We start from the raw sequence: 20,000 nt of genomic DNA, 5'->3' as shown, positions 1-20,000 counted from the left end.
GAATCCCAGATTAATTCTGATCCGAGCTGAAATGGGAGAACCAAGTTAAGCCTTAATGGCTTAGTGCAAACACGGGGAAAAAAAAAAAAAAGACTTTTATGTAAAGATTCAACTGAAAGTCAATGCTGCACATCTTAATCAAGATGTATTCACAGGGGGATGTTTTCGGGGTCAGGGAGGCAGATGGCTCTGCCTTGTGGCTCCTTCTGCAGCAGCTGGTGCAGCCTTAAGGAGGAATTATTAGAAAAGGTGGAACAGGCAGGGATTTATTTGGAATAGTTAAATAAAAAAGCGCTGCACAGTCTGCTTGTTGTAGCTTGGCAAATGTCAATTTAGAGAATGTCGTGCTGCTGGAGCGTTTCGGGAATGTTTGTTTTGGCTTTTACCACCCTCAACCCATTGCGGGGTCACAGGTATTCCTTCCCATCTTTGTATGGTTTTTGTGCAGAAAATAGGCAATAAATAATGCTTGGCTGCTTAAAAGCAGGGTGGCTTGGCTGGGATGTGCTTTTTATGCTGGAAATTGGCTTTTCCCTGCTTTTTCTGGTGCCTGATGGTGGTTCCAGTAACAGGATGGATCCGGAGGGAAAGCCACGCCAGAGGGAGAAGACAGGGAATAAATCTGGAATAACTTCAGCACCAAGGAGCATCTGTCACAGATATTTATATTTCTTGGTGGCGTGGCTGCAGTTTCCTCCTTCGTTTTGGGAGACATTGGTGAGTTTAGAGGAAGTTCAGGTGGTTTTTATGGATTTGGGATATCTTCCACTATCCCAGGTTGCTCCAGCCTTTCCTTGGACACTTGCAGGGATCCAGGGGCAGCCACAGCTTCTCCAGGAATTCCAGCCCTTGCTGTGAGCTGCTCCAGCAATTCCACGTCCTCCTCACTCTGGGAGCACCAGAACCATGCTCAGTTGAGGGATACATTTGTGATATTCCCCAAATTTATCCATTTTCTCCCCAAATGACATTCAAAAGAACATCATCCACACAAATCACCGGTGGTTCAGGGCAGCGTGAAGAACTTGCTGTTGTTTCTTTGGTTTGTTTTGGGGTTTTTTTTTAAATCTTCAATAAACCACCTGCTGCTTTTACATTCCTGCTGAAGACACAACAAGTTTTCCTTTCTGTGTCGTTAGTGGTTTTACAGGGCTTGTGCAATAATCAGAGCGTGCCATATTTCTGTTTTTATGGAGCAGCTATTTCTGGTTTTATGGAGCAGATGGATGAGGTGCAGTGCTCCCAGGCTGACAAAACACCTCCAGAGCCCTTCAGGGGATTATTCAGCATCTTCACAGGAGAATATTAAATTCTCCTGTTGGATTGGGGAATCGCTCCTTCCCAGTTTCCCTGTGATCTCCTATCACCCAATTTGATGCAATTAACTGCACACAGAACCAGCACGAAGTTGGATGCTCAACCCTTGGAGTTTTATTTTTAAGACTCGAGCAAGTGCTGGCATCGTGTTTATAACAACACCTTTCCCATTTTGTTCCCATTTTGTTGCCGTTTTGCTCCCGTTTCGCCCTTTGGGCCGGGATCCCCCTGCTCCTCCCGTGCCCCGCGGAGCTGTTCCTATGGTTGCCCCCTCTTTGTGGGGGGACAAAGGTTGGCATCTGGGTCCTCCCGAGCCAAATTCTGCCCTTTGACTCCCTCCCCTTTTCACAGCCCTCGCTGAGCTTGGCCTCCTGCTCCATCCCAGGCTCCTCAGCCCGGGGGTTCCCATGGAAACGGGGAAGGAAATTTGAAAAGAGAAGCACAAAAGGGCTGCTTGATTTGAATTTGAACAAGGGGAGGAAGGCTCCTTGTAGTTCGTCTCTGCGCGGCGGCGTGGAAACCCCGAAATTTGCCTTCTGAAAGTTGATGTCAATTTGTAAACTTGTTTATGTTCCCTGTTTTTTGATTTGTAGGACAAAAGTTGGCACGTCCGTGGCGCTGAGCGAGGAGAAACATCTTTATAAATCTATAAATTCAGGGAGACAACTCTGCTCAGCCACTCGTTTTCCTCTCCCCCCTCACAGCTCCGAAAACATCACTCACATTTTTAACATTTCTCGCCAAAAACTCACATGTATGACATATTTTCCACTCCATAAGGACTCAATCAGATTGTCAATTATCTGCATTCTGTCTTGGCGGGGGAGTGGGTGAATTGCGTGTCCTTGAGCATCAGCAGAGCCAGTGCTGAATCCCTGCTCCTGAGAATTCATTTCCCTCTCCTTATATTCCACATTTTTAACCCTCACAGTGCAGGTGCAACACGGAGATTTAACTGTAGAGGATAATGAGGTTATAAAATTTGACCTTGGATTTCAGGTTTGCTGCTTGTTGTCAGTAATGAAGGAAAAAAAAAATTAAAAAGGCAAGGAAACAAAAATACCGTGGGATGGCAGTCTCATCTGAATGTTTTGCAAATGTGTTAAATTATAAGGTTTGATATAAATGTGTTAAAGGTCAGGAAAGTCACTTTGCCTACGGGTTTTTCTCCGTGGCTTTTTGAAGGATAGATGATCCAATTCTTCTTTACCTCACACCCAAGAAAATGGAGTTATTTGGGAATCCATCCTCCAAACCTCGTGGACATTTTCTTTCCTCTTCCTTTGCAATTCGTTCCTCACAATAACCTTCATGAAGTGGCATCACAAAAAAGGACAATTCTCCAGATCCACCGCTTCTTTTCCCTGGCACCACGGGAGGCAGGCCGCTTTTGTCTGGGAATTACAAACTTCCAGGCTTTTAAAATGTCACCTTTGCTGCCTCAAAGGTTCCGGGGTCACGGAGGGGACTCGGAGGAGTCCGTGGCTTTTTTTTTTTTGGGATGTCCCGCGGAGGGAGCTGATCCATCAGAAAGAAACGGATTAAAGGAATATTTTTTCATCTCTGCCTGTCGGTGCTGATCCTTGAGCTGGGAAGAGAGGGAAGAGCTGAGCTTTAAGGGATGCACGGACACTCCTCCCCACTCTGCCTCCCCATCCCTCTGCTCCTGCACTTCCCAGCTTTGTGGACACTTTTATCCACACATCAAAGGGATTTTTTTTGTGTGTTTTCAGCCTTTCCTGCTTTTGCAGTCCGATCCCACTGATTCCGTGTCTATTCTCCCTTCCAGACTCGCCCACATCCTGGCATTTTTAGGTCATTTACTCTTGGAAAAAGTTTCAAAGGGGTTCTTCCACAGCATCCACAGATAGTTGCTTTTCTTTATTCTGTTTAACTGGGAAAGAATTTAGAATTATCCTCTGCAGAGCAGTTGCATAATCGTTTTGCCTTCCCTGGTTTCCCTCACCCTCTGTTTTTATTAATCCCATTATTGTTTGGCTTCATCCTGCTTGTGAATGTTCCAGAGATTTTCCCCCAAAACTCTGTGGTACAAGAGAGAGCTGGGAACAAACCTCTGGCCTCAACAGGGAGAAAAATCCTGGACTTTTGAGGGCAAAATATTCAATGAATCTATTTTGAGAGCACTAAAAAACCCAGAAACAACTAAGTGGGGGCACTGTGGGAGTTCCTGTCAAAAGTGTTTATCTGGTGAATTATTAACTGAAAAATCAACTCAGGGGCTTGGGTTTGTGCTCAGTTTGATGGTTTTGGTGAGGATTTCGGGATTGGTTGCTCAGAGGTGGCTAACAGCTGTGTTTGGCCAGTGGAAAAGTGGGATACAATTGCAATTATTTTTAATTACTTCTTTGCCCCTGTCCTCCCCTGTAGCGTTCAGCTGTGACCTCATTAACTCAGCACTGAATGGAAGGGAGAGTGTTGCCTGATGAATCTGAAATTTTAATTTACAGCTGCTGTGTTCGCACATGTTTTCTAGTTTAAAAATGGTTAAAAATTGAAGTCGCCCACTAATTATCCTAATTCCTCTATTTAGAAGCGTAAATTAATTTTCATTTAAACCGCTGCAGTAAATTGAGGCATTCTCAGTCTTACATTTTCTGCTCTGCATTGTTGTCTGATGAATAGAGAGGCCCATTTGTAATTCCTTGACTGGGTAAAATAAATTGATAGTGGGATGGACGATTTCTTTGAAAAATTAAAAATAAAATCCCAATAAATCCAGTTTGCTCAGAGCTACAGGCTCGCTGTAGAATCATAATCATGAAAAAAAAGGCAAATCTCTTTGCAAAGAGTGAAGTTTTCCCCCGAAGCCACCTCACTTCTTCATTATTTGTGTCCAGCTGTGCGGGTGGCGCGTTGGAAGAATTCCATGGCAGACACCAAAATATGGGAAGTTGTTCCTGAGGTTCAGCTAGAGCTCACCTTGCCTCGACAAGGACAGGATGGGTTTGTGTGGAGCCCCAGGGCACACGGAGAGAAACTCCTGGTTTTTCACCCAGACTTCCAGGTAAATTTACAGCTTTTCCTGAATAAAATCTGGATTATGTCATAATCCGGCCACATCTTCCCAATTAATGCATGGGAAGGGAGCTGAGCGCTGCAGATTGACTTTTCTGCTGTTGGAAATGGGCTGAAATGATCTCCAGACCCTGAGGATCCTCACAAACAAAACAGTTTGGAGCTAAAAACTGTGAAATAAATATCTGTTCTAGGGGAAGGAAGGAGAGAAGATGTGCTGGAGCAAGCACAGAATTAAATGGGAGGTGCTGCCCGGCTGGGATTGGGATGGATGGATCCAACTCCAGGAAATGCAGAGAAATGAGGAAGAAATTCCTCCCTGTGAGCGTGGGGATGGAATTCCCAGAGAATTCCAAAATCAAAAAACCTACTTCAACTAAAAAAAAAACCCCAAAAATAAAATAAACAACAAAAAAAAATTTTAAAAATTATAGTAATACCCCCTATCCTAAAAAAAAAAAAAAAATCTCTGTTCTTAAACCCTCGGCCCCAGGGGAAATAATAAAAAAAAAAAAAAAAGCAATCCCAAAAAAAAAAAAAGAAACTATTATTTTTTCTCCCCTCTTAACAAAGCATCCTTAAAAAAAAATCCTAAAAACAGTCTATCCATCCATACATTAATAATAAAAACACTATACACAAAAAAAAAATCACCATAACAAACTTTTCTCCAAACAGTACCATATATAACATAAAAACAAACACAAAATATAAAACTGTATTTTCTTAAAAAATCTATAACACAAAAAGACTCTATTCCCTCAAAAAGCTAAATACCAATTATTTAAAAAATAAAAACCTAATTAAAGTCCAAATTATATCTCACTATCATTTATTACAATTAAATAATAAAAAAAATTTTAAAAGTTTTCATTTTAATCTTTATATACTTTTTTTTACTTTTTCTTTTATTTTTTTTCTTTATAATAATAACTTAATAATTTTTTTTTCCCTATTATTAAACTTAAAACCTACTTTACTCTCAATTCCACTTCACTGCAGAGTTTGTGGAGAACAGAGGAGGAAAACCCTCCTGAATTATTTATGCACGTGGAGCAACCTGCTGATTTTTGAATTAACTTCCACCAAAAGACAGCTCAGCCTCCTGGACTGGCAGTGCAGCCTGCCTGGAAAGCCACCACGAGGGGAGAAAGAACATAATCTTTTATTAGAATTATTCTAAACAACGCATTTTCATTATTTCTCTGTGGAATATTCTTGATTTTTGAGGCCCAGAGATGCAAATTCTCTTTCCCATCCAACGTGTGCGTGTGGTTTTGCTGGGATATAGATCTGACAGATGCTCTGCAAAAAACCCTTTTTGGAGACTTTTCCATGGAGATGCATCATTTTATCCCCTGAGTATTTCTGGGGTTTAATTTGGGGCAGAAACTTTGTGGATATTGCAGGATCATTCCTTGTAGGATTCAGGTGAGATTTCTTTTCACAGGAGCAAAATTCGGCAAAATTTGCTTTAATTTGCCTTAAATCCAAGTCAGGGCGGCAGAGGAAGAGGATAAATCAACTTCTGCCCCTTGTGAAGGTGACAGCTGGGATCTGCCCTCCTTTGGTGACCATTTGATGATGACCAAGTTGACATTCAAGGCAGTCACAACCCTGCAGGTCCCCCTGGTTGTTCTGACAGGAAATATTTGGGCTGGAATGACAAAATCCGGGAAATTTCTGCCGTCCTCATCCCGGTGGAAAATGGAGGTGGGACTGTCTGCACTGGCACGGCCAAGTGACACGTGGGGTGGTGGAAGCCTTTGAGAATAAAACAGAAATTCTCTTCAGCAGCAGTGTCCAGTGTTCCTCCTGTTTGGGAATTCAGCTTGTGTGGATGTATTCTGCAGGGTTTTGTTGTTGTGTTTGGGAATTCAGCCTGTCTGGTTGTGTTTGGGAATTCAGCCTGTCTGGTTGTATTCTGCAGGGTCTTGTTGTTGTGTGCCACCACCACATTTGAGAATTCAGCTTGTGTGGTTGTATTCTGCAGGGTTTTGTTGTTGTATTCGGGAATTCAGCTTGTCTGGTTGTATTCTGCAGGGTTTTGTTGTTCTGTTTGGGAATTCAGCCTGTCTGGTTGTATTCTGCAGGGTCTTGTTGTTGTGTGCCACCACCACATTTGAGAATTCAGCTTGTGTGGTTGTATTCTGCAGGGTTTTGTTGTTGTGTTTGGGAATTCAGCTTGTGTGGTTGTATTCTGCAGGGTTTTGTTGTTGTGTTTGGGAATTCAGCTTGTCTGGTTGTGTTCTGCAGGGTTTTGTTGTTGTGTTTGGGAATTCAGCTTGTCTGGTTGTATTCTGCAGGGTTTTGTTGTTGTGTTTGGGAATTCAGCTTGTCTGGTTGTATTCTGCAGGGTTTTGTTGTTGTGTTTGGGAATTCAGCCTGTCTGGTTGTATTCTGCAGGGTTTTGTTGTTGTGTTTGGGAATTCAGCTTGTCTGGTTGTGTTCTGCAGGGTCTTGTTGTTGTGTGCCACCACCACATTTGAGAATTCAGCTTGTGTGGTTGTATTCTGCAGGGTTTTGTTGTTGTGTTTGGGAATTCAGCTTGTCTGGCTGTATTCTGCAGGGTTTTGTTGTTGTGTGCCACCACGTTTGGGAATTCAGCTTGTCTGGTTGTATTCTGCAGGGTTTTGTTGTTGTGTTTGGGAATTCAGCTTGTCTGGTTGTATTCTGCAGGGTTTTGTTGTTGTGTTTGGGAATTCAGCTTGTGTGGTTGTATTCTGCAGGGTTTTGTTGTTGTGTTTGGGAATTCAGCTTGTCTGGTTGTATTCTGCAGGGTTTTGTTGTTGTATTTGGGAATTCGGCTTGTCTGGTTGTATTCTGCAGGGTTTTGTTGTTGTGTTTGGGAATTCAGCTTGTCTGGTTGTATTCTGCAGGGTTTTGTTGTTGTGTTTGGGAATTCAGCTTGTCTGGTTGTGTTCTGCAGGGTTTTGTTGTTGTGTTTGGGAATTCAGCCTGTCTGGTTGTATTCTGCAGGGTTTTGTTGTTGTATTTGGGAATTCAGCCTGTCTGGTTGTATTCTGCAGGGTTTTGTTGTTGTGTTTGGGAATTCAGCTTGTGTGGTTGTATTCTGCAGGGTCTTGTTGTTGTGTTTGGGAATTCAGCCTGTCTGGTTGTGTTCTGCAGGGTCTTGTTGTTGTGTGCCACCACCACATTTGAGAATTCAGCTTGTGTGGTTGTATTCTGCAGGGTTTTGTTGTTGTATTTGGTAATTCAGCTTGTCTGGTTGTATTCTGCAGGGTTTTGTTGTTGTGTTTGGGAATTCAGCTTGTGTGGTTGTGTTCTGCAGGGTTTTGTTGTTGTGTTTGGGAATTCAGCTTGTGTGGTTGTATTCTGCAGGGTTTTGTTGTTGTATTTGGTAATTCAGCCTGTCTGGTTGTATTCTGCAGGGTTTTGTTGTTGTGTTTGGGAATTCAGCCTGTCTGGTTGTATTCTGCAGGGTTTTGTTGTTGTGTTTGGGAATTCAGCTTGTGTGGTTGTACTCTGCAGGGTTTTGTTGTTGTTGTGTGGCTGCCACCCTGCATGGTGCAAAAACGAAAAGGGGAGGCGAATACAAATGGTGACTTTGATTTTTTGAATTTTGGCTGTGTCCTTGTCTGTATTTTCCATCCCATTTGTGATTTATAGAAATCCTCCTTTTTTTGGCTTGGTTTGGTTTTTGGTTTTTTGGGTTTTTTTAGCACTGAAGGAGCTGATCTGGCTGTGAATTCCTTCCAGTCAGAGTCAGATCCTCAAACCAATCCCACCGAACGCTTTTCCTCCTTTGCTCAGCAGGAGAAACGTTGGAGCAGGGACGTGCCAGGCTCCTCTCCCCCGTTGTTTTCCAAGGAGAACCCCCTGGGGCTGGTAGGAATCCTGTCACCCTGCCATGGGGGGCGGGGAGGAGGAGGAGGAGCAGGAGGAAGAGGAGAAGGAGAGGAAGAAGGAGAAGAGAAGGGGGAGAAGGAGAAGAAGGAAAATAAGGAGGAGTTAAGAGGAGGAGAAGGAGAGGGAGAATGAGAAGAAGGAGGAGGAAGGAGAAGGCGAGGGAGGAAGAGGAGGAGAAGGAGAAGGAAGGAGAGGAAGGAGAAGACAGGAGGAAGAAAAGGAGAAGGAAGAGAAGGAGATGGAGACAGAGGAAGAGAAGGAGGAGAGGGAGGAGCAAAAGGTGGAGAAGGAAAGAGAAGGAGAGGGAGAAGGAGAAGGAAAATGAAGGAGAAGAGGAGAAGGAAGGAGAAGGTGAGGGAGGAAGAGGAGGAGAAGGAGAGGGGAGAAGAAGGAGAAGGAAGGAGAGGAAGAAGGAGAAGACAAAGGAGGAGGAAAAGGAGAGGGAGGAAGAGGAGAAGGAGAAGGGGAGAAAAGGAAGGAGTGGGAGAAGGAGGAGACAGAGGAGAGGAGGAGAAGGAGACGGAGAAGGAGAAGAGGAGAAGGAAGGAGTGGGAGAAGGAGAAGACAGGAGGAGGAAAAGGAGAAGGAGATGGAGATGGAGGAGAAGGAGAGGGAGGAGGAAAAGGTGGAGAAGGACAAGGAAAGAGAAGGAGAAGAGGAGAAGGAGAAGCAAGGAGAAGGAAGGAGAAGGCGAGGGAGGAAGAGGAGAAGGAGAAGAAGGAGAGGAAGAAGGAGAAGGAAGGAGAGGATAAAGGAGAAGACAAAGGAGGAGGAAAAGGAGAGGGAGGAGGAGAAGGAGAGGGAGGAAGAGGAGAAGAAGGAGAAGGGAAGAAAAGGAAGGAGTGGGAGAAGGAGGAGACAGGAGAGGAGGAAAAGGAGAAGGAGAAGAGAAGAAGGAAAGGAGTGGGAGAAGGAGAAAACAAGAGGAGGAAAAGGAGGAGGAGAAGGAGACGGAGGAAGAGGAGGAGGAGAGGGAGGAGGAAAAGGTGAAGAAGGAGAAGGAAAGAGAAGGAGAGGGAGGAGGAGGAGAAGAGGAGAAGGAGAAGCAAGGAGAAGGAAGGAGAAGGTCAGGGAGGAAGAGGAGGAGAAGGAGAAGGAAGGAGAGGAAGAAGAAGACAAAGGAGGAGGAAAAGGAGAAGGAGGAGAAGGAGACGGAGGAAGAGGAGGAAAAGGAGAGGGAGGAGGAAAAGGTGGAGAAGGAGAAGGAAAGAGAAGGAGAGGGAGAAGGAGAAAGAGGAGACAGAAGAAGAGGAAAAGGAGGAGAGGGAAGAGCAGAAGAAAAAGTTGGAGGTTGTTGTTGTCACCGTGGGTCTCCTTCCCCTCCCCACAGTGACAGCAGCACTGGAGCTTTTCCCAGCAGCCTGGGAGCTGTGATCACACTCCCACTGGGAATGCCATCCTTGCAGGAGATGGGAATGTGTCATTCCTGTGAAAAAGTGGATTTTGACAACATTTACAGCTCCTGCCCCGGAGTCTGTATTTAACAGTGTCCGAAATACAGTCCAGAGCGTGGTGGATTTCTTTGTGGATTTATTTCCCTGATAAGATCCCTCTGGAATTCTCCCAGGCCCATGGAGAGGAGAGGAAGGAGGAAGCCCAAACGCTCTCAGCTGCCACCAACCCTGCAGATGGGAATGGTTACCAGGGCCACCCTTCTGCACCCCCCGTTCCCAAATCACAGCTCCACATCCAGGAGAGGTGCAGACTGACAGATGGATGCCGTCTTCCAGAGGAACTTTGGGATTTAATGTGCAGCAGGAGACATCTTTAAGGAACAAGAGCAGATGGTTTTGTTTTTTGGACCCACAGGCAGAGATTGATGTCATTCGCTGTCTTTTAACTATTCCATCTTTATCCCTATTTTTTTTTTTTTCCTGCAGAAATTAACCTTTCTGTCTGTCTGCAGACAGAAACTTGGGATGGTTTTTTATTATTGCTGCCCTCTCAGAGCATGGCAGGTAAAATAATTGGCCTTGGCTTTTAAAGTAAATAACAGGGTGAGTGAGTGCTGAGTTCGACCTATAGCATGGAAAAAGTATCATTTAAACCCGCAGTAATTACTTGTCTTTTTTTATTGTCGGAGTTTCTTAAATAACTATTTAAATGCAGACATTTATTTTTAGTGCTGAGGTAAAACTGATTTTTTTTTTTTCCCTTCCCAGCCCCTAAAGCAGTGCAGTGTCAGTCTAATCCTCACTGCCATCAGGATTTTTCCAGCTGCCATCAAATGATGAGATGTGGGATATTGAAAGGCTTCACACAGATAACTGGGGCAACATGAGCTGTGCCCCATTTGGCTTTTCATACGTGTAGCACCGCGAGGAACCAGAAATAATTCCAAAAATAAAAGTACACCTCAGTTTCTCACCGGGGCAAGTAGGTGGTGAGGTAAGCTGGGATGTGCTCCGTGCCAGGAATTCTCCCTGAACGTGTCTTGGCGCCGAGCACTGGGAGCAGGCTCGGGCAAAGTCACCTTTTGCCTTCAGAAAAACAGAATAAAGGGTCTGCAGTGCCAGAGCCACGTCAGATTGGCTGAACTGGGTCCGTGCCAGCAGAAACAAACTCCCTCCTGCACACCTGGCTGCGTTCACCTTTGATTTCCTGCCATGAGCCAGCCAGACTGGGTGGGAAAAAGTCGAAACAGCCCCGATTTTCTGCCAGGTTGGTGCCCCAGCTCCCTGCCTGTGTGAATGTTCCCTGGTTTTCTTCAGGAAGCAGCAGCTGCCTTTGGGTTGAGGCAGGATTTTGTTGTTCGACTCCGGCAGAAGCGGAACAGTTTTGGTTCAGGTGTGAACCTGGGACAAACGTTTCCAGGTGGAGTGTGAGCACCTGGGGCTCACAGGAATCTGGAGCCATGGGAAATGAATTTTCAGAGTTTTTAGGAAACCCACTGTGCTTGTAAGAGCAGGAGGCTGAAGGTGCTCAGGGGAAGCAGGAGCTGTCTGCAGAGTTAAATCCAAACCAAGCCCATCCTCCGGGGCAGCAGGAGACACAATTCCCGATTTTTTTTTTTCCTCCTGAGCTCTATCAAAGGCTGGGAGATTGAGGACAAAGAGCCGGGATGTGCCTCCAGGCAGCTGCTTCCACCCGGGAATTGCAGCAGCAATCCAGAGTCCAGGAGCCTGGGGGAAGGAAAGTTCCCTCCTTCCCTCTCTGAGCTCACGAGGATGTTTCCCGTTTAGTTCTCTGATCAAAGAACAGAATGTATAAATAAACAGAACGGGTGGGAAAGATCACCCAAGTGATTCGGTTTAAATCCTGCAAAAGCCACTTCCCAAATAACAGCCAAACATCTGTGTTAAAATAAAAGGATTTGGTTTATTATCTTTTATTATCTCCCTGTGCTGCGAGGTCTGAAATCGGAACCGTATTCTGTGGTGTGCCTATAATTTGAGTAGCTGCTCTTGCTGAGTAACAAAAGTGAGGATTTGCTAAGAAAATGATTTGGAGTGGGGGGAAAATCTGCACATTCCATCCCTCCTTTGGCTTTCATCCCTCAGAGGACAGAACCAGACCATTTTAAAGTCCCTTCACACAACAAAATCTGCACATTCCATCCCTCCTTTGGCTTTCATCCCTTGGAGAACAGAACCAGACAATTTTAAAGTCCCTTCACACAACAAAATCTGCACATTCCATCCCTCCTTTGGATTTCATCCCTCAGAGGACGGAACCAGACCATCTTTTAGGTCCCTTCACACAACAAAATCTGCACATTCCATCCCTCCTTTGGCTTTCATCCCTCAGAGGACAGAACCAGACCATTTTAAAGTCCCTTCACACAACAAAATCTGCACATTCCATCCCTCCTTTGGCTTTCATCCCTCGGAGGACGGAACCAGACAATTTTAAGATCCCTTCACACAACACCCGGAGCGCCAAAGCGCAGGCCACGAAGAGTTTATCTCTTCCTAAATAAGCATTTCTCTCTTCCTTCTCTCGGATTTCCCAGGATTGAATCACTGAAATCAATTTGGCTGCCAGGCCTCCCCCTGCCCTCTTTCCCTGTTCCTGCTGGAGCTGTTCAGCGGGCGCTCCTCGAGGCACATCCCGTTGAACAGAGAGCCTTTTGTTCCGCCCGATGTCACGACTTGCACGGCGTCCTTGGGCGAGAGCATGAAAAGAGTCTTTTCATCTCCCCGTGTTTTATTTTTAATAGGGAACGACGTCATCAGGAGGTGGAGGTGACCTTTCATCTCAGGAGCTGCGAGGGGGGAAGGCAATTTGGAGATAATTTTTGGGGTTCTGACAGAGGGAGCTGCCCACAGGCACAAACGCTGCCTCCGGGCGAGCGAGTCTCTTTTTCTGTGTTATCAGGAGTTGTTGTAGGGATTTTTGATTTTTTCTTCTGTTCTCCAGCTCAGCCTTTTCTTGAGTTTGAAGCTCACAGGATCCCAGGATCATTCAGGCTGGAAAAGATCTCCAGGATCAAGTCCTTCTCACCTTGTCCCCACCGCAGAGCTCCGAGTGTTGTTCCTTGGACACCTCCAGGGATGGGATCTCCAAAGCTCCCTGGGCAGCCCCTGCTGATGTTGAACAGCTTTTCCATCAGGAAATTCCCTCTGAATTCCAGCCCGAAGCCTCTTCATGAGTTTGAAGCTCACAGGATCCCAGGATCAATCAGGCTGGAAAAGATCTCAGGGATCATCGAGTCCTCACCTTGTCCCCGTTGAAGAGCTCCAAGTGTTGTTCCTTGGACACCTCCAGAGTTGGGGGCTCCAAAGCTCCCTGGGCAGCCCCTGCTGATGTTGAACAGCTTTTCCATCAGGAAATTCCCTCTGGATTCCAGCCCGAATTCTCTTTGTGAGTTTGAAGCTCACAGGATCCCAGGATCATTCAGGCTGGAAAAGATCTCAGGGATCATCGAGTCCTCCTCACCTTGTCCCCATTGAAGAGCTCCGAGTGTTGTTCCTTGGACACCTCCAGGGATGGGGTCTCCAAAGCTCCCTGGGCAGCCCCTGCTGATGTTGAACAGCTTTTCCATCAGGAAATTCCCTCTGGATTCCAGCCCGAAGCTCCTCTGGCTTTCCTCCTGACCTGCCCCTTCACCTGGAGCTCTGCTTGCACACCTCGAGGTGCTCTGAGGTCTCTTCCTAAACCTCTGCAGCTCCACCAAAACCAAACGGATCTTTTACCAAAGGCTGAATTGCAGGAAAAAAGGAACTTGGGGAACGTCTTTTCTAAGCGGGAAGTGTATCGGATTAAATAGGGGAGGAATTATCAGGAGAACTTGAATTTTAGGAGTAGGTTTGTGAAAAGTTGCAGTGGCAGGAGACAAAACTTTGAGATTCGGGCAGGCGTGAGAGCAGGAACTCTTTTTCGTAAAGTTGTAACTTAATTTTCTCATTTTCAAGGCTTTTTGCTAAGAAGGGAAGTTAAACTCTTACCAGAATAAAAGTGGAATTCTTGTTTTATTTTCCATCAAGTAAAGACTTTCACCTCCAGCTTTTCCAGTCAGGTGTTGTAAGTCTCTGGAATCAATTTCTTGTGTCCATGTGGTCAAACAATGACTTTAACTCTGCTCTACTCACAAACACATAAATCAAAATAAATCTGAAGTGCAAGTTCTGTTTGTCCAGCCAAACAGAAGGAGTTCCTTGAGTAACGAGAGCCTGTAAATGTAAATATTTCCTAACTGGTGCTGCCTTTTTCCTGGTTGGTAACTCTGGAGGCTCATCCTGCTCTTCCTGCTGGGTTTCAGTTTGAGAAATTGAGGGAATTTAATCCATTTGGTAAATAATAATGTTTAAAAAAAAAAAAACCACATTAAAATCATAGCATGGTTGAGTCCTGTGTTCCCATGTTTTGCAGAGGGATGGAGATTTCTGGGAAGGATTGGAAGAGTAAAGAAGGTGGTAAGGGAGAAGTGAAATTTTTCCTCATAATTCCTTCTATTTCCATTTTCTGGTCACAGAAAATGACTTGCTTTTTCCTGTCGGATCGGTTCTACTCCATAGTTTGGAAAAAGAAAACGCTGAATTTGTTTAAAGCACTTCTCAGGAAATTTTGCTGCTTGAGAATGTAATCTTCCTGCAGCTCCTCTTCAGCTGCACTTGTAACAAGATTTAGGATTTATATGGATTTATATCCAGCAGGTTCGTTTGTCCTTCAGCTACCGCGCTGCAAATTCCCAGGATTAGAATTCCTGCTCCTTAATCCTGCTGGGCTGTGGAAAAAACCCTGCTATCCAAATAATGGAGTTTTCCTAAAAAAATTCTGTGTAGAACAAAGCTGTTGATGAAGCCACTTTTCCCCTTCGAGCTGCAATTTGAAATACAAACCAGGAGAAGTTTTTTCCAGCCTGGGGATTGTTTTATTCCAGAACTGAAGTTCTGTAATTCCACGGGAATATCATTAATCTTGCATTGACATCCAAAGAGATGGCGAGGCTTTGGGTGGTGGAATAAACCATGGATTAATTCCTGGTGAGTTTTGAGGAAAAGTCACAAAAAGCAAGAGCAGAATGAACCCACGCTGGACAGTGAGGTGGATTTTCACCACGCACCAGCTTTTTCTCAGACATAAATCCCTGTCCTCTTTATTTCTCCTCCTTTATCCTTCAGGAATGCTCCAAGCCAGCTGTGTTTGCCTAAATCTGGCACATTTTCTCTCAGAGCTCCCAAGAGCGTCGCCCTCGTTGCCACCCAAACCTGTTGTAAAGCACCACAAGAACACCAGACGCTGTTCATTTATCTTGATATTTTTATTTTTTCAGGTTTGGATGTCACGGTGCTTTCTGCTGCTTAGGCAAGAAATGACACCTTGGTTGTGTGGTTGTGCTTTCACCGTGATTACGGCCCTGGAAGCGCCGTGGCTGTGTGGGAATTTAAATAACTGGGATAACGTACACCTGCATGAGAGAAATGGAATCCACCCTCAGGGGGATTTATCCCTCTAATTCCCACTGATTTTAGCGCAGATGGACGCCCTAAATATCCCTTGGGAATATTTTCATTATCCCCATGGCCCCCCGTCTTCCTAAAACCCCCAAATTCCAAGTTCCATCCCGATGACCGTCCTCCCAGCATCCAGAAAGTCGCGATGAGACAAAAAGCAAAACGTTCCACCAAAGATCTGCTTGCAGCTACTGAATCCTCTTTTTTTGTTTGTTTTTTTTGTTTGGTTTTTTTTTTGGTTTTTTTTGGTGGGTTTTTTTGGGTTTTTTTTGTTTTTTTCCCCTTGGCAGCTCTTCCACCCCATGGCCCCCCATCTTCCTAAAACCCCCAAATTCCAAGTTCCATCCCGATGACCGTCCTCCCAGCATCCAGAAAGTCGCGATGAGGCAAAAAGCAAAATGTTCCACCAAAGATCTGCTTGCAGCTACTGAATCCTCTTTTTTTGTTTGTTTTTTTTTGTTTGTTTTTTTTTTGTTGTTTTTTTGGTGGGTTTTTTTGGGTTTTTTTTGTTTTTTTCCCCTTGGCAGCCCTTCCACCCCATGGCCCCCCATCTTCCTAAAACCCCCAAATTCCAAGTTCCATCCCGATGACCGTCCTCCCAGCATCCAGAAAGTCGCGATGAGGCAAAAAGCAAAACATTCCACCAAAGATCTGCTTGCAGCTACTGAATCCTTTTTTTTTCCATTTGTTCTTCCCCTTGGCAGCCCTTCCACCCCATGGCCCCCGTCTTCCTAAAACCCCCAAATTCCGAGTTCCATCCCGATGACCGTCCTCCCAGCATCCAGAAAGTCGCGATGAGACAAAAAGCAAAACGTTGCACCAAAGATCTGCTTGCAGCTACTGAATCCTCTTTTTTTTTTTGCTTTTTTTTAATTTTTTTGTTTTTTTGGTGGGTTTTTTTGGGGTTTTTTTGTTTTTTCCCCTTGGCAGCCCTTCCACCCCATGGCCCCCATCTTCCTAAAACCCCCAAATTCCGAGTTCCATCCCGATGACCGTCCTCCCAGCATCCAGAAAGTCGCGATGAGGCAAAAAGCAAAACCTTCCACCAAAGATATGCTTGCAGCTACTGAATCCTCTTTTTTTGTTTGTTTTTTTTGTTTGTTTTTTGTTTTTTTGGTTTTTTTGGTGGTTTTTTTTGGGGTTTTTTTGTTTTTTCCCCTTGGCAGCCCTTCCACCCCATGGCCCCCCATCTTCCTAAAACCCCCAAATTCTGAGTTCCATCCCGATGACCGTCCTCCCAGCATCCAGAAAGTCGCGATGAGACAAAAAGCAAAACCTTCCACCAAAGATCTGCTTGCAGCTACTGAATCCTCTTTTTTTTTTTTTTTTTTTTTTTTTTTTTTTTGTTTTTGTTTTTGTTTTTGTTTTTTGTTTTTGTCCCCTTGGCAGCCCTTCCACCCCATGGCCCCCCGTCTTCCTAAAACCCCCAAATTCCAAGTTCCATCCCAATGACTGTCCTCCCAGCATCCAGAAAGTCGCGATGAGGCAAAAAGCAAAACATTCCACCAAAGATCTGCTTGCAGCTACTGAATCCTCTTTTTTTTTTTTGCTTTTTTTTTTTTGGTTTTTTTTGTGGGTTTTTTTGGGTTTTTTTTGTTTTTTCCCCTTGGCAGCCCTTCCACCCCATGGCCCCCCATCTTCCTAAAACCCCCAAATTCCGAGTTCCATCCCGATGACTGTCCTCCCAGCATCCAGAAAGTCACGATGAGACAAAAAGCAAAACCTTCCACCAAAGATCTGCTAGCAGCTACTGAATCCTCCTTTTTTTTTTTTTTGTTTTTTTTTTGTGGGTTTTTTGGGGTTTTTTTTGTTTTTTTCCCCTTGGCAGCCCTTCCACCCCATGGCCCCCCGTCTTCCTAAAACCCCCAAATTCCGAGTTCCATCCCGATGACCGTCCTCCCAGCATCCAGAAAGCTGCGATGAGGCAAAAAGCAAAACGTTCCACCAAAGATCTGCTTGCAGCTACTGAATCCTCTTTTTTTTTTTTTTTTTGGTTTTTTTTTTGTTTTTTCCCCTTGGCAGCCCTTCCACCCCATGGCCCCCCATCTTCCTAAAACCCCCAAATTCCGAGTTCCATCCCGATGACCGTCCTCCCAGCATCCAGAAAGTCGCGATGAGGCAAAAAGCAAAACGTTCCACCAAAGATCTGCTTGCAGCTGCTGAATCCTTTTTTTTTTGTTGTTTTTTCCCCTTGGCAGCCCTTCCACCCCATGGCCCCCCATCTTCCTAAAACCCCCAAATTCCAAGTTCCATCCCGATGACCGTCCTCCCAGCATCCAGAAAGTCGCGATGAGGCAAAAAGCAAAACGTTCCACCAAAGATCTGCTTGCAGCTACTGAATCCTCTTTTTTTCCGTTTGTTTTTCCCCTTGGCAGCCCTTCCACCCCATGGTGAACCTGGAGTGCTCCCGGGATTTCCGTCCCTTCCTGTGCGCGCTGTACGCGCCGGTGTGCATGGAGTACGGGCGGGTGACGCTGCCCTGCCGCCGCCTCTGCCAGCGCGCCCACAGCGAGTGCTCCAAGCTCATGGAGATGTTCGGGGTCGCCTGGCCCGAGGATATGGAGTGCACCAGGTCAGAAAAACCCTTCATTTCCCATTTTATTCCAGGCTAAAGTTTTATAACCCCATAAAAAGGCGTTCTAAACGTTTTCCATCACGCGTTTTCCTTCCCAATCCCCAGCATCTTTTCCCGAGCTGTTGGAAGTGAGTTTCTCTTTCTGCCCACGAGATCAGCTGCAAGTGGGCTGGGTTTGATGAGGGTGAAACCTCAAAGCTGTTTGCAGAGCGTGTACCCCTTGCTGAGCTGCAAACAGCTCATGGCACAAATAAATCTGTGGAAAAACGGTGTTCCAAGCTGTTTGAGGCAGGACGTGCATGGAATTAAAAGCAGTATCTTCCTGCTTTATTGGTTTTTTAAGTGACTCCAATGGTTAATGAAGCTGAGGAGCGGTAACAGGAAGAAATAGTTTACAGCTGGATTGGAGAGAGTGAAAAAAATTAAAATTATTTCAGTTAAATAAGTGAGAAGATGTTTCTAGGTTACTGGGATTGCTCCAATCTCTCCTTTGAAACTCTAGAAGTCCTCAGCCTCCAGTCAGAGCTTTATTTACACAAATTAATTCCATTTATTAATGCTGGCCAACTCCACAGATATCTTCATCATAATTCCATTTATGAAAACCAGTGTCAACTCCACAGATATCTTCATCATAATTCCATTTATTAATGCTGGCCAACTCCACAAATATCTTCATCATAATTCCATTTATGAAAACCAGTGTCAACTCCACAAATATCTTCATCATAATTCCATTTATGAAAACCAGTGTCAACTCCACAAATATCTTCATCGTAATTCCATTTATTAATGCTGCTCAACTCCACAAATATCTTCATCATAATTCCATTTATGAAAACCAGTGTCAACTCCACAAATATCTTCATCGTAATTCCATTTATTAATGCTGCTCAACTCCACAAATATCTTCATCATAATTCCATTTATGAAAACCGGTGTGAACGCCACAAATATCTTCATCATAATTCCATTTATTAATACTGGCCAACTCCACAAATATCTTCATCATAATTCCATTTATGAAAACCAGTGTCAACTCCACAAATATCTTCATCATAATTCCATTTATTAATGCTGGCCAACTCCACAAATATCTTCATCGTAATTCCATTTATTAATGCTGGCCAACTCCACAAATATCTTCATCATAATTCCATTTATGAAAACTAGTGTCAACTCCACAAATATCTTCATCATAATTCCATTTATTAATGCTGGCCAACTCCACAAATATCTTCATCATAATTCCATTTATGAAAACCAGTGTCAACTCCACAAATATCTGCATCATAATTCCATTTATGAAAACCAGTGTCAACTCCACAAATATCTTCATCATAATTCCATTTATGAAAACCAGTGTCAACTCCACAAATATCTTCATCATAATTCCATTTATTAATGCTGCTCAACTCCACAAATATCTTCATCATAATTCCATTTATGAAAACTGGAGGCAGTGCCAGTTGGAATTTTGGTGTCACCACCTCACTGCCCTGCCTGATGGAGTGACTGCAGTTGTTTAGGAAAAGCTTTAAAATGTTTTTAAAATCCTGCTGCCGTGGGCTTGAATCCACAGATTTCCTGGGATGGATTTTGCATCGTTACCCTCATTCTTAAAGCTCAAATTAACCCCTCACCTGTTTGATTTTTAAACTTATTTTACAGTTTCATCATTGAGCTGCGGGATGAGTTTGTGACTAAACAGTGCAGAATTTGATGGATTCCCCATTTATTTTGGATTGTCTGGTTTTGCTCCAGTTGTTTTGCCTGAAGTCACACCTAGAAATCCTGATTTTTGTGTCAGGAAGGATGTGGCCAGCAGGAGCAGGGGGGTCATTGTGCCCCTGGTGAGGGCACGCCTGGAGAGCTGTGCCCAGCTCTGGTCCCTCACTTTGGGAAGGACCTTGAGAACATCCGGAGGGGACAGTGAGGCTGGAGAAGGGCTGGGAACACACAAACCCTGTGAGGAACCCCTGAGGGAGCTGGGGGTGCTCAGCCTGGAGAAAAGGAGACTCGGGGTGACCTCAGCACCCTCCACAGCTCCTGAAATGGGCTGTGCTCAGCTGGGGAACTGACAGAACCAGAGGACAAAACCTCAGTCTGCATCAAGGGAAATACTGGATATTGGGAAACAGTTTTTCACGGAAAGAGTGATAAAGCTCTGGAATGGCTGCCCAGGGAGGTGGTGGGGTTACCAAACCCTGGATGTGTTTAACAAAGCCTGGACGTGGCTTAGTTGAGGTGCTGGGCATGGGTTGGACTCGACGATCCCTAAGGTCCCTCGTGCGAATTCGGTGCGA

General features: G+C 44.8%; 1 protein-coding gene across 1 annotated transcript in view; it reads left to right on the top strand.

Annotated features, from left to right (window-relative positions):
• The window catches only part of FZD3 (frizzled class receptor 3), a 55,915-nt gene that overhangs the window by 15,985 nt on the left and 19,930 nt on the right, over positions 1-20,000 (top strand). The window contains exon 3 of the mRNA XM_077782484.1: positions 17,495-17,691. Within this exon, the coding sequence (XP_077638610.1) occupies positions 17,495-17,691 (197 nt within the window). The remainder of the gene's footprint in view (positions 1-17,494; positions 17,692-20,000) is intronic.

Source organism: Lonchura striata, chromosome 3, assembly GCF_046129695.1.
Source record: "Lonchura striata isolate bLonStr1 chromosome 3, bLonStr1.mat, whole genome shotgun sequence".
Lineage (NCBI taxonomy): Eukaryota > Metazoa > Chordata > Aves > Passeriformes > Estrildidae > Lonchura > Lonchura striata.
This window is presented reverse-complemented; position numbering and strand designations above follow the sequence as displayed.